Here is a 12,159-nt window from a genome sequence, read left to right as displayed (position 1 = left end):
GATTGTGAAGATATTTCCGTCTGTATCCTTTCTAAAGTGAGGAATCCGAATTATTGTTGAAATGGCCAATCTCCGCTTTGGAGAGCAATACGATGAGAACGGAGCAGATTATTATATAGGCATTGGGAAATAAATGAAGTTACGCAAGATACATGATTTTTATTTGGAGCAAGAGGTGAAAACAAATTCAGCTGATGTTTTGTTGAATGAAGACAAAAGAGGATGGAATTCTGTGAAGGACAAAATCTGCACAAAAGTGTATGGAATTCAGGAACATAAGGCAGAGGGAGCAGTTTGGATATTTCTGGAAAGGAAAGTGAATTGCAGAATGGAAAGCAGGATAAAAACAACGAAAAAGGATAGAAAGCAATGCAAAGAAATAAAACAAGATAGAAGCGGAATTAACAGGAGTGAGACAACTATTTCTGCTTTTGGAATATGAGCCTGCCTTTTGGAAAAATTTTTATAAACTGAGAATAGTTACTCCTTATCATTTCATTGAAATAGATGAAATAAATATCATCAGCTTCTGTTTCAGCCCATGCTTTTGAAAGGATAACAAAATTTGAGAGGATTACTTCAATCACTTTCCATTTGATGCCTTTATTGGATTTGATAAACGAGCAGACAGAAATCTTGGAACTTTGGCATCACAGCCCAATTTTGATGATATGGAATGGAAATGCTCTTCTATGCTTTCTTCTTCATCATTATCTTATCATCATCTTCTTCTTCTTCGGTTTATCCTCCTCCTCCTCCTCCTCCTCCTCCTCCTCCTCCTCCTCCTCTTCTTCTTCTTCTTCTTCTTCTTCTTCTTCTTCTTCTTCTTCTTCTTCTTCTTCTTCTTCTTCTTCTTCTTCTTCTTCTTCTTCTTCTTCTTCTTCTCCTGCCTCTTCCTGCTCCTCAAGTACTGCCGGCGCAATCATTGCTGGTGGCAGAGCCACATCCTCCATTTTCAACCCCACGTTCTCCATCGCCTTCTCCTCGCTGCTTCCTCGCATGAGACTGTGTAATCCCTTACCACATCGCTTCGTCATCCATCTTCATTAAAAAAAACACCTCAGCTGCTGTAAGAAAAAAAACTCCATCAACAATATCGCCGACTGAAGCAGCAAAGTGACAAACAGATGATTGCCTCCAAGAACACATTTCCAGCCACTGCAAAAAAGATACTTCGTCTCAAATTACGTTCCCATCGAAGCTGCAAGCGAAATTGTCGGTGCCACCAGCGAAACAGAAAGCTTCTCTGAAAGTGCCACGTCGTATGCAAATCCGGACAAAACATCCATTCAGAGCTATTCTCCCTGCTAAAAATGCAGTCCCACTTCATCTGCAATTTCTGTGAAGACAGAAGTAGCAACGACAACAGTACATGACATTCTTTCGCCCCAGATACTTCCAGCTGCACTATCCGCAGTTATCTCTCTCCACTCATAAGGTAATTCCCTTATGAAAGACGAAGGTTTGATTACTTGAGCGGACGTTGATGATAAAGGCATCTTGTGAAGAGGAAAGTGCTTCGCTGTTCTGTCAACAAGATAATTTTGAAGAGTCACTATAACGTTGATATGCGACAACAATGGAGGCACAAACACAATATCCACACCCGGATCACAAATGGTTTTATTTTTTGAAGAAAATTCATTGTTTCAGAGCATTGAAAAAATATTGAACTTTTCCCATTCACTCGATAAATTCACTTGAAACGGAAAAAATGAAAATACAGATAAAAAAAAAGTGATTTTAAATATGTTTCATAAATGAATAAACAAAGGATAAACAAGTTGTTTTCAATATTTTTGTTGTCATGTGATTTTCCTTTCTTTATAAAACGTTATGTTTCATTTTTCTACATAAATACAATTATTTGAATACGGTCAACTATTTGAGTGAAATTCAATCATTATAAACAGTTCTTTGATGAGTTTATAAAATAAAAAATGCACAAAAAAAAAATGAGAAATGTTGCACTTCAAAAAATAATTCGGTAACCAAAATGAGAAAAAACGTATTCTTTTTCATTTTCTTTTAAAAACAAATATAATTTTGCTCATTATCTAAAAAAATATCAAAAAAACCAAATCTTCCGAAATGTGTTCTCATTTATTCGTTATTGACATATTCTTTGTGAGAAAGTGAAAATTTCTGTTCAATTTTCATTTATGCTCCATTCATATTTTTTCTCGAAAAATATTTCCAATAAAAACAAGTAAATTTATATTTCGATTGCAAAAATCATTATTTTGTTTTATTTCAATGCGAAAAGGGAGATGAAAAATAAAATAAAAAATTCAAAAAAATTCTCTTTTGTAATACAGATAGTAAAAAATGATTCAAAATTAAACTTTGACGAAATCAAGAGTTGCAAAGCGAACTGTATCTCATTTAATCAAATATTCACAAAATAATCAGAAATAATCAACGATAAATCTTCTCCCCATAAAGAGTATTTCAAAATATGCAAAATTTTTTGAAAACTCTCAACGCAATCTTCGTATCCTTCTTCTTCCATCCACTCAAACACTTTCCTTTTGGTTTTCTTTCTTTTCGCATCTTCTTTTTCATCTTTCTCCTTATCTTTTAGTCTTCTTGATATATCTATAAAGAATCGCAAGCATTCAATTGCTATTTCGTCATCCAGTGTTGATCGATGAATCTCCTCCAAAATAGCATTGATTGCTCCTCCTTTCAATAAGTCATCAACTTTCACAGCTCTATTTATTGCTGCTTTACTTATGGAATGAATGCATTCAACGTAAATTTCTCCATTATTGCACCTTGATGCTCGTAACACCTGAACAATGCTGCCAATAAGTCCAACAAATTCTTCATTCCTTAATCCGCATAAGTCAAAATATAACTTTATTGTTTTCATCCATCCCGTGATTAAAAGCACTTCATTCGCTTCTTCTTTGCTCATTTCCTTAAAATTCTTATTCCAATCCACACATTTCATCAACTCTTCCAGTTCTTTTGTTGACTCTCTTCCAAAATGCAGTTCATTCACAATCACTTCTTTCAGGCTATTGTCCCAATAAAGTCTTATTATCATAAACTCCCAAGCACGCTGATAGGCAAGTCGTGTCAGATTTTGATGCTCCTGGTGATGCAAAATAATCTCTTTGATTTCATTCAAATGCAGTTCTTTTGGCACTTCCTAATAAAAGCAAAGCAAAACAAAAAAACAAAAATGATATTGAAATGTTCATACGTAATACCCACTATTGCTCAAAGCCAGCAACGCCATTTCAACTTCATGCTTAACTTCATCGCTTTCCTCTTTGTTCGATGCAACTTTCAGAAGGCATAGAATGCAGATTGTCGATATAAATCCATATGGATGCCAGCAGGTTAGCAAAAGATAGCATTCGCAAAGATCAGCAAGAAGCTTTTCATCCATTCCTTCCTTTTTCTCATTTTCATTAATAATTATCTCTTCAATTTTTTTGTTCAATGAAGATTTCTCAAAGCTTCGAATGAAAATTCTTTTCATCTTGATGCAATATCCAATGTGTTTTAACAACATAATGGCATTTCCAAAACTCAATTTCTTTTCATCTGTCATTTTAAGAATTTTGTCGAACAGTTCTTCTGTTAAAATGGATTTAATTTCTTCCTCATTCATTCCATCAATTATCCCCGTCATTTCAGAGATTTTCTGTTTTTGATCTTCCTCATTGCAATCTCCAAGCTCGTCTAACAATTCTTCAATAAAAAACAAAGAAAAAATGCAATAAGCAAAAATTCACTTGCAATAACAATTGCAAACTATTGAACATTTTTGTGTTGTCTGTCTCCTGCATTTTTTTCTTTTTAAAAACAATTTGTTCAAGAAAGCAGTAATATTTCAGCCATTCACATTGAATTCGAATATGATCGAATAGAATAAGCAGATGAAAAATAAAAACACAAAACAATCAAATAAAATATGCGTGCTCATACTGTTTTTTCTTTTGTTGACATTCCGGCCAAGGATTTTAAAGAAATGCAACGCTTTTTCGATTTTTATTTATTTGTTATGGATTCAATGATCAATTGGTTTTCTTTGAACGAGATTATCCATTGGAAAGATGAGAGATCAGCGAATGAATTATTCCTGCAGAATTAATTGTATTATTTCACATGCTAACATCAATCACTGGAAAAACATTGCGAACGAGGAAATTCATTCTGTTTATTTTTGGAAATCGGAAGACAAACGAAATGCAACAATTTAATTTTGAATGAAAATATCAGCATGTGTGTATTTTGTATTTATCTATATAATGTGAAGATATTTCCATCTGTATCCTTTCCAAAGCCCAGGAATCCGAATTATTGTTGAAATGACAAATCTCCTCTCTGGAGAGCAAGACGATGAGAACGGACCCGAAATTTTCACTGCGATTGGAGATGAAAAGAATTTATAAAAAGACACTTTACCCTCGTCTTTGGGCTATATCGTCAAAGCTTGGCTTGCTGGAGCAGAGAATGAGGTTATGATGTTGAGAATATCTTCTGATAGAATATATCCAACATGTGACATCTCGATAAGATCTTCATCTTCTTCTTCATCACCTTCGTATAAGCTATCATTGTTTTCATATGCACCTCCTCGACAAATGAAATTATATGTATTTTTTAATTCTTGATCATTATCATTATCGTTTTTATCATCATCATCTTCTTCCTCTTCCTTTCCTCCTTCTCCTTCTCCTTCACCTTCACCTTCACCTTCACCTTCTTCCTCTTCCTCTTCTTCTTCTTCTTCTTCCTCTTCTTCCTGTTTGTCTTGTTGTTGTTGTTGTTGTTGTGGCTGGATGTGCGACGAATGCATGAAGAACGAGAGAGAAAGAGAGAGAAAGAGAGAGAGAGAAAGAGATGAGGAATGTGTGGATGAATATGAAAAACAAGATGGAAGAAGCAATAAAAAATACTTTTCAATGGAAGAGCAGAAATGCAATTTCTATGGTGAAAGCAACAGACTTCATTCAAAAGGAGCCAATTAAACGAAAAGTGGAATTAGAAAAATGATCAATTTTTAAGGGAGAATAAGGAGAAAGCAGGGAATATTGTTTGTTAATTTCGAAATTTTTATAATTAAAATAATGTTTTTCATTAGGGAAAACAATCTTACTCTTTTTGTTTTAATTCTTTTACATTTTTTTTCACTATTGGAAACAATAAAATTAAAAAATGAAAATAAAAATCAATTTAAATATGAATTGTTTTTCTTTAAAAAGTGATTCAAAGAACATCAACAAAGAAACTTAAAAGAGAGAAAGAGAGAAAGAGAGAAAGAGAAAGAGAGAAAGAGAATAACTATGAAATAAAAGCAAAGTCTATTATTATTTGACGAGAATAATGAAAAATAAAATTATCATCTCAATTTTCTAAATTTCTTTTTGAAAATTGCTTCACAAATCATTCAAAAAAAGTATTTTTTTTGTTGAATGAATTTGAACGAAAAAAGTGGGAAAATATCTTTTGTTATTTCCAATCGTAATAAATAAAATTGTTTTGTAAAGTTAGAGTCATTTTAAAAAATGAACATCAAATCGAATGAATGGACGAATGAATGAGTTGAGATGAGATGAGATAAGTGACACAGAAGTTTAATTACAAAAGCCATTTCATAAAAAAAAAGAGAGAGAAAATAAAAAAGTGTTTTTTTAATTTCAAAAAGAGAAGAAAAATGCAATTTCAAACCAAAGAAACAAGAAAAAAATACTTACAACTTTCAAAAAAGTTGTAGCATTTTGTAACAAATCAGTCATTTAATGAAGAAAGAGAAGAAGAACAAGATAAAGAAAAATAAGAAGTTAAAGAAATGTTAGCAAAAAACTTGTTACATCGCAAATGCAATGAAGAGCTTCTCAAAAAATATCAATTGATATTTCAATGAGAAAATCATAAAATAAATAAGATAAGATAAGAAAAAAATAAAAATAAATTCAGATTTATAATTAAATAAATTTAAAAAGTTAAAGATTTCTTTTGAAAGCTGGAAAATAATCAAAGAGAATGCAATTCAGGTTTTGAATAAAAATAAAAATAAAAAATTTAAAAATAGAAGGAAAAAAGAAAAATATGAGCAAATAATAAAAGCGATACGATAATAATAATTAAAATCATATGTATTTCAGTTTAAACTCATTTATACTCTTCAAATACTTCTTTTTTCCTTCTTTTTCTTTCTTTCTTTCTTCTTCTTCTTTGAAGGCATTCTCTTTGACATCTTCCTCGGCCATTTTAATATATTCCCCTTTGGTTATTCAGACAAAGGCGACATAACATTTGTTTCTGCAATTAATCCTTTGATATTCGCAGCCAATTCCTTTGTTTGCAATCCTTCATTCAAAACTGAAGAAAAAGAGGAAGAAGAAGAAGTTGAAGACAAAACATGACTGACTGCTTTTGTAATAAGTGCACTGCCATTTTTTTCCTTTTGCTCTTTTTGTTCAAATTGCTCAAAAGTTTCATTGATGTTTTGTTTGACATTGTCCAAATGCTGTCTGACCGATGCATTTTCATTTCCCTTCGAATCCGCTTCTTTCTCAGCATTTTTTTTTGTTCTGTCTTCTTCTTCTGTTTCATGCTCTGCCTCTAATGTTCCAGTAGTATTATCACCATCGTCGCTATCATCAGTTTTCCTGCTGCTTCCATCTGAATCAGCATCAACCACAAAGTTCTTCGCTGGCCTCCCTTCTTCCAATTCACCGCCTCGCTTTGTTCGTTTCTTGTTTCTTCCTCCTTTTCCTCCTTTTCCTTCTGATTCGTTCTCCTCATCCTCAACATTAATCCTGTTCTTTGAGCTCCTCTTCTTCTTCATCACAATCAAAATGACGCAAGCAACTGCCACAACTGCCACAACTCCAACAACAATCACAATAATCCACCAAGCAAATGGCTTCTCTTCTTCTCCATTTCCTTCATTTCCTCCATTTCCTCCTTTATCCTCTTTATCCTTCGGATCATCTTCCTTCGGATCATCTTCCTTCGGATCATCTCCCTTTGGCCCTTCTTCCTTCCACTTCAAATACTTCTCATACAAATCCTCATAATTGGATTGATCATTTTTTCTTCCCATTATCCATCCAGCTGTCGATCCTTCGAAAGCATCCGCAAACTGAAACACATTTTCTTGTTTGCAGAATTCATCGATGCCTTCGCTTTCGATGAATAAGGAAGCAGGTTTTGGCATCGTACCAACCTTGTTTGAGCTGTCAATATCCAAATTGCCTGCTGAAGGAAGCTGAAGATTTGGCTTTATCTTTTCCATCCGAATGTATATTGCCCCTGCTTTTCCCGTCGATAGGCAAGATTTGAATGTGCACCTGCTCTGCCTTCCAATCGACACTGTCGATTCTTCTGAGCGCAAATACATCGCAAACCTTGCAGCTTCTCCGAACGTTGTAATCACATTTTGAGCATTCATTCCCTCAACAATAATTTTCGTTGCTTTGTCTTCTGAATCTTCAAACAAAAATGTGGCATTATTCATAATCTTTACGTTGCTCACATTTACTCCATTCAATGAAACTTCACTGACTCCTTCAAAATGAAATGGTGATGGGTAAAGTGAAGCACAATCTGCATGAATTGTGAATGAAACATTGTTCATTGAAGCTTTTCCATCAGAAACTCTCACAAGTCTACCTGTAATATATTCAGCGCCATAACGACATAAGTCACTTCCTTTTGATGACTGCGATCCAACTCCAACAAATCGGCAATTGCTCACAGTAAGTAATGTTGATCTTTCAATTGATTTAATCAAAGCATCCCGCTCAAACTCTGAGGAAATGTTGAACACCAAATACTTGAATTCCACCTCTCCAACGCATGTGAACAGAGCAGACGGTGGACCAGCATTACAATTGATAATCGCTTCCGCATTGCTACTTCCATCGCTGCTCACTCCTTCAATCGTTATGCCATAGCTAGAGTTAAACATTGCTTCTTCCCCCAAAACAGAACTGTTTGTAGCGATAATTTCAATGAAACACTCCGTATTCTGTTCTAAATTAATATTGCTCTCATTCAGAACCCCGATTGGATTCTCCAAGCTTTCACCATTCCCTGTACCTCCAGACTTCGCATAAATCCTTGAAAATTTTTGTGGTGGAGGCAGTAATTGATCAAAAAATTTGGATACAAAATCGATCTCTTCTGAATTTAAAGAGTCATATCCAGTAATATACCACATGTGCTCTGCTATTGTATAATTAATCGCAAAACTGTTTTTCATTGCAAATGCAATTTCTTCAAAAAATGAGTCATTCTCCATCTCCAAATATATTCCAATGTTCCTATTTAACTCGCCTTCTCCTGCTGTACAATTTTCAAACCTTAGATTCCTTCCGTCTTCGGGCCAGTTAAGCTGATTTGCTGATTCCATATTTCGGATAATCAGATATATTCCTCCAGAACCATGATAATCACTGCAATAACATGATGAAAAAGTCGTGAGAGCTTCATCCCCAATAGAGAATGTGCTTTCCTCATTTAGAGAATCTAAATATAATGTTCCACGAGTATCTACTTTGCATTTAAAAAACATGCATCCGTTCAATTCTGTATCACATTTCCCTTCACTTGAAATAGTGATAATGGGAACTTTACTTGTCTCAATTTTCATAAAAGTCGAATTAGATAATATTACTGTTTGAGGTCCATATGCGCAAAGCATTTCTTTCTCAAATCTGAATGCATAATTATTATTTGCGCATTCAACCAAGTCCATTGTTAAAGAACCCCCAAATGTATTCACAAGACCATAATTAACATTTAAATACTCTGCTTCTGGTCGAACAAATCTGCAGTTGCTTATGGACAACGATGCCTTATCACCTTTGATTAATGAGTAAATTGAATAATCTTGATTCTCTTTTTCCAATGATGTTGGAAAATGAAATGCCAAGTATTTGAATTCCACTGTGCATTCACACTTGAATAGATCACTTCTAGGATTAACGTCACAGTCTATTGCCACTTCAGTGTTTCCATTTTCCTCACTATTCCATCCTTCAATTGTAATTCCAAATTCTTTGATAAAAGTAATCGCTTCTGCAGTCAATGGGTTATCGTCATTAACAATCTTCATGTGGCACGCTCTATCGTTGGTTAGCTGAAAATAAGCATCGTTCAATGACGGCTTTTCCTGTTCGATCTCCAAGCCGCTTTTTTCATCTTTCCCACTTTGCTTCACATAAACTGTTGTTATTGATTCAGATTACTCTTCTTGTACGTAAGTCGACACCAAAATTTGGAAAAGAATTATCCTCCAAAACATTCTGCAAATAGCTCTTCAATCAATTTTCTGATCAATTTTTATATTACTTAAAAAGTTTATAAACGATTAAAAAGATGAAAATTATTTTTAACTGAACACTTGAAACAAAGTAAAATTAATTAATAGCAAAATGTTGTTTTTCATATAACATTCTCATTTCAAAATATTTGTGGGTTTAATTTTTTTTTTTTTTTTGTTTTGTTTTTTGCTATTGGATGATAGAAACGTAGTGTATTTGAAGCAAAACATGCTGTTGTTCGGATTCTACTTTCGTATATAAATAAATAAATAAATGGAATCTGCAATTTTCAAATGAATCATCAACTGACAGCTCTCCTCTTGCACAAATCGCAATGACGGCTAAACTCTTTCAGGCTTCTTCATCGCGGGTATAGCAAAAAAAGGTCTTTTATTCCAAATGTCTGAAAGTTGATTTTCAAAAGGTTGTTATGATTGGATACTTCTCTCATCTTAAATAGTCTTTTTCCAATAACTTTTCTCTCTTATAATTGCACGTCCAATTTCGAAAAGAAAATCTCTCAAACATCCAAATAAGCATCATTTCACTTTCCATCAGCAGGTTTCCATCCAGTTTGTATATTGGCTGAATATGTTCAAAATATTAGTACATTTCTATCATCACCAGAGAAGATCCAATACTCACCTCTCCATGCAGGAAAGGTCATTCAATCGGCGTTCTCATTACAAACACACATCCAAACACAAGTGACGAGTCCACCGCTTGCCACAGCCCACTTGGCGATGACCATAGCTCACCATGCTTCGGATTGTGATTGTATATCATATTGTTTATAAATATTGAAGATATAAGAAGAACAATAAGTACCAGCATTGACACAATAAATCCCAAAAACGATAACAATGAACCCGAGCAACTGCCTTCAAATCCCCGATTAACCATTTGTCCTTCGGATTTATAGCAATCAAATATAGTTATGCATATCGAAGTCAATGGGATAAATAAAATAGAGAATGTGATGTTCACAAGCTCGCACAAAAGTGAAATGACCCACGGCAGCGAGCCAGAAATAACGCCTTGAAAAATCGCTGTAACCGCTATGTATATAATGAGAAATGCCAAATAAACTGCACATCCTATTATTGCAAACGAAACATAATTTCCTGCTAAATATCCAAGAGACGTTCCATCTGGAAAACCAACGCACTAACAGTTGCATGAAAAAAATTTAGCACCAAAAAATATCAGGATCGAAGTTAGGATTACGAAATGATAAATAAATCACAAAGGAAAAAATAAAATATGAACTGCAAACCAAAGAAACTGAATTCACTATTCACATGGAAACGTCAACTCGAAAATAACTAAGTGTAAACATTTGAAGCATGAAAACGCCGATATAGAAATTTCCCATGTTAAACTTTGTATTTCAATTGACCGTTGATGTGGGAAAGTGGGAGAAAAGAATGTTACTTGAAAGCATTAATTTTCATCTTGTGGATATTCATCCGTCATTCCAAGAGATGTCGAAAACATTAAAATGCTTTCCTCACTTGCCACAGTTGAAAGAATTGTATTGATTAAAAGGAAAATTCGAAAAAACACTTTCTGAATGATCAATTACAGCTAATTGCGTTTGTAGAATTATGAAATAAAGATACAACTTTAATTTTTTTTATTGAATCAATTAGAACAATATTTGGTAAATGGGTATGATCTGTGTCTGTTTATTCAACATGAAGGCCAAAAACAATTTGTCATGAATTTCAGGAAAATATTAATCGAGATCATCTAACTGACAAATCATTTTATGTTCATTCGTTTAAAAAAGAAAAGAAAGAAATGAAAAAAAATAAAAAATTAAAAATAAAAATAAAAAATAAAAAATAAAAAAAAAAATAAAAAAAATAAAATAAAAAAACCAATTTGAATATGATCATTTTTTGAAACGAGTGTGAATTCACATAACTTAATGTTATAATTTCAATGATGACTGTTTTCTAATGTATACAGATATCGCATTAAATACCGGACATCGCACAAAATACCGGACAAGAACGATTTCACAATAACTGTAAGAGAAGTTATTCTGACAATTTTCCTCAAAATATATCTCATCAGTACAAACTCATTTGATATTCAAAACTTTTTTAATAGCCTCTTTTGTTCTCAGAATAAATTATTTTTGTATTTTCGGAGAAATAGGTTTTTGAGTTTCTCCGAGATTTTGATAAAAATTTTTTTCTGAGCGCAAATAAAGCCGTTTTGAAAGTCTCGTTTATCAAATGAGTTTGTATTGACAAGGTGTGTTTTGAGGAAAATAGTCAGAATTTTTCTTCTTACAGTTATTGTGAAATGGATCTTGTCCGGTATATTGTGCGATGTCCTGTATTTTATGCGATATCTGTAAAATCAATTAATACATATTTGCAGTGAGTCTCATGAAGTTATGATAGAAATTTTGATTTTAAGAATAGTTCAAAAAATACCTGAAAGTCCATGTTTTGCACCGAATATTCAGAGCGTTGTATTTTATTGAAAATAAAAAAAGCAGGAAAATGCAATTTGCAGAATTGAGCACATTGAACCAATTTTTATTTTTGTATATGTGATATGCATACTTGTTTTAAACAGATTTACAACTTTTAATATAACAGTCAAAACCGGATATTATCACATCGGGTTTTGCACAACTTTTCGTGACTATATCCAATTATGATTGTATTCGATGTGACTTAACATAGAAAAAAAATTAATAAATAAATTTAAAAAAAATTTGTGTCATATTTTTAATTTTGAAAATTCTTTATTAAAACGCAATTTTCAATAGAAACAACAAATTTTTGTTTTTTATTATGCTATTCAGACTTTTTAAAATATATTTGTCTATATTTTTTGAAAAGTT

General features: G+C 32.9%; 4 protein-coding genes across 4 annotated transcripts; all 4 read right to left on the bottom strand.

The window, feature by feature from the left end:
- Nucleotides 1–2,339: 2,339 nt before the first annotated feature.
- On the bottom strand, nucleotides 2,340–3,400 carry MONOS_6160 (uncharacterized protein; the record flags this gene model as incomplete). Its single annotated transcript, XM_067876370.1, has 3 exons — nucleotides 2,340–2,380; nucleotides 2,479–3,157; nucleotides 3,212–3,400. The coding sequence occupies 3 exons, from the start codon at nucleotides 3,398–3,400 to the stop codon at nucleotides 2,340–2,342; spliced, it is 909 nt and encodes a 302-aa protein (XP_067732693.1).
- Nucleotides 3,401–4,435: 1,035 nt separating this feature from the next.
- Nucleotides 4,436–4,816, bottom strand: MONOS_6161 (uncharacterized protein; the record flags this gene model as incomplete). Its single annotated transcript, XM_067876371.1, has 1 exon — nucleotides 4,436–4,816. One exon carries the CDS (start codon nucleotides 4,814–4,816, stop codon nucleotides 4,436–4,438), a length of 381 nt encoding a protein of 126 aa, XP_067732692.1.
- A 1,434-nt stretch (nucleotides 4,817–6,250) lies between these two features.
- MONOS_6162 (uncharacterized protein) lies at nucleotides 6,251–9,085 on the bottom strand (the record flags this gene model as incomplete). Its single annotated transcript, XM_067876372.1, has 1 exon — nucleotides 6,251–9,085. One exon carries the CDS (start codon nucleotides 9,083–9,085, stop codon nucleotides 6,251–6,253), a length of 2,835 nt encoding a protein of 944 aa, XP_067732691.1.
- Nucleotides 9,086–9,956: 871 nt separating this feature from the next.
- Nucleotides 9,957–10,668, bottom strand: MONOS_17225 (uncharacterized protein; the record flags this gene model as incomplete). The annotated part of the gene is made up of 3 exons (XM_067870124.1): nucleotides 9,957–10,460; nucleotides 10,570–10,577; nucleotides 10,620–10,668. 3 exons carry the CDS (start codon nucleotides 10,666–10,668, stop codon nucleotides 9,957–9,959), a joined length of 561 nt encoding a protein of 186 aa, XP_067732690.1.
- Between the last annotated feature and the right edge of the window lie 1,491 nt (nucleotides 10,669–12,159).

Source organism: Monocercomonoides exilis, assembly GCF_001643675.1.
Source record: "Monocercomonoides exilis strain PA203 chromosome Unknown scaffold9-1957334, whole genome shotgun sequence".
Classification (NCBI taxonomy): Eukaryota; Preaxostyla; order Oxymonadida; family Polymastigidae; genus Monocercomonoides; species Monocercomonoides exilis.
The sequence above is the reverse complement of the archived record's forward strand: the minus strand, read 5'-3'. Positions and strand labels throughout refer to the sequence as shown.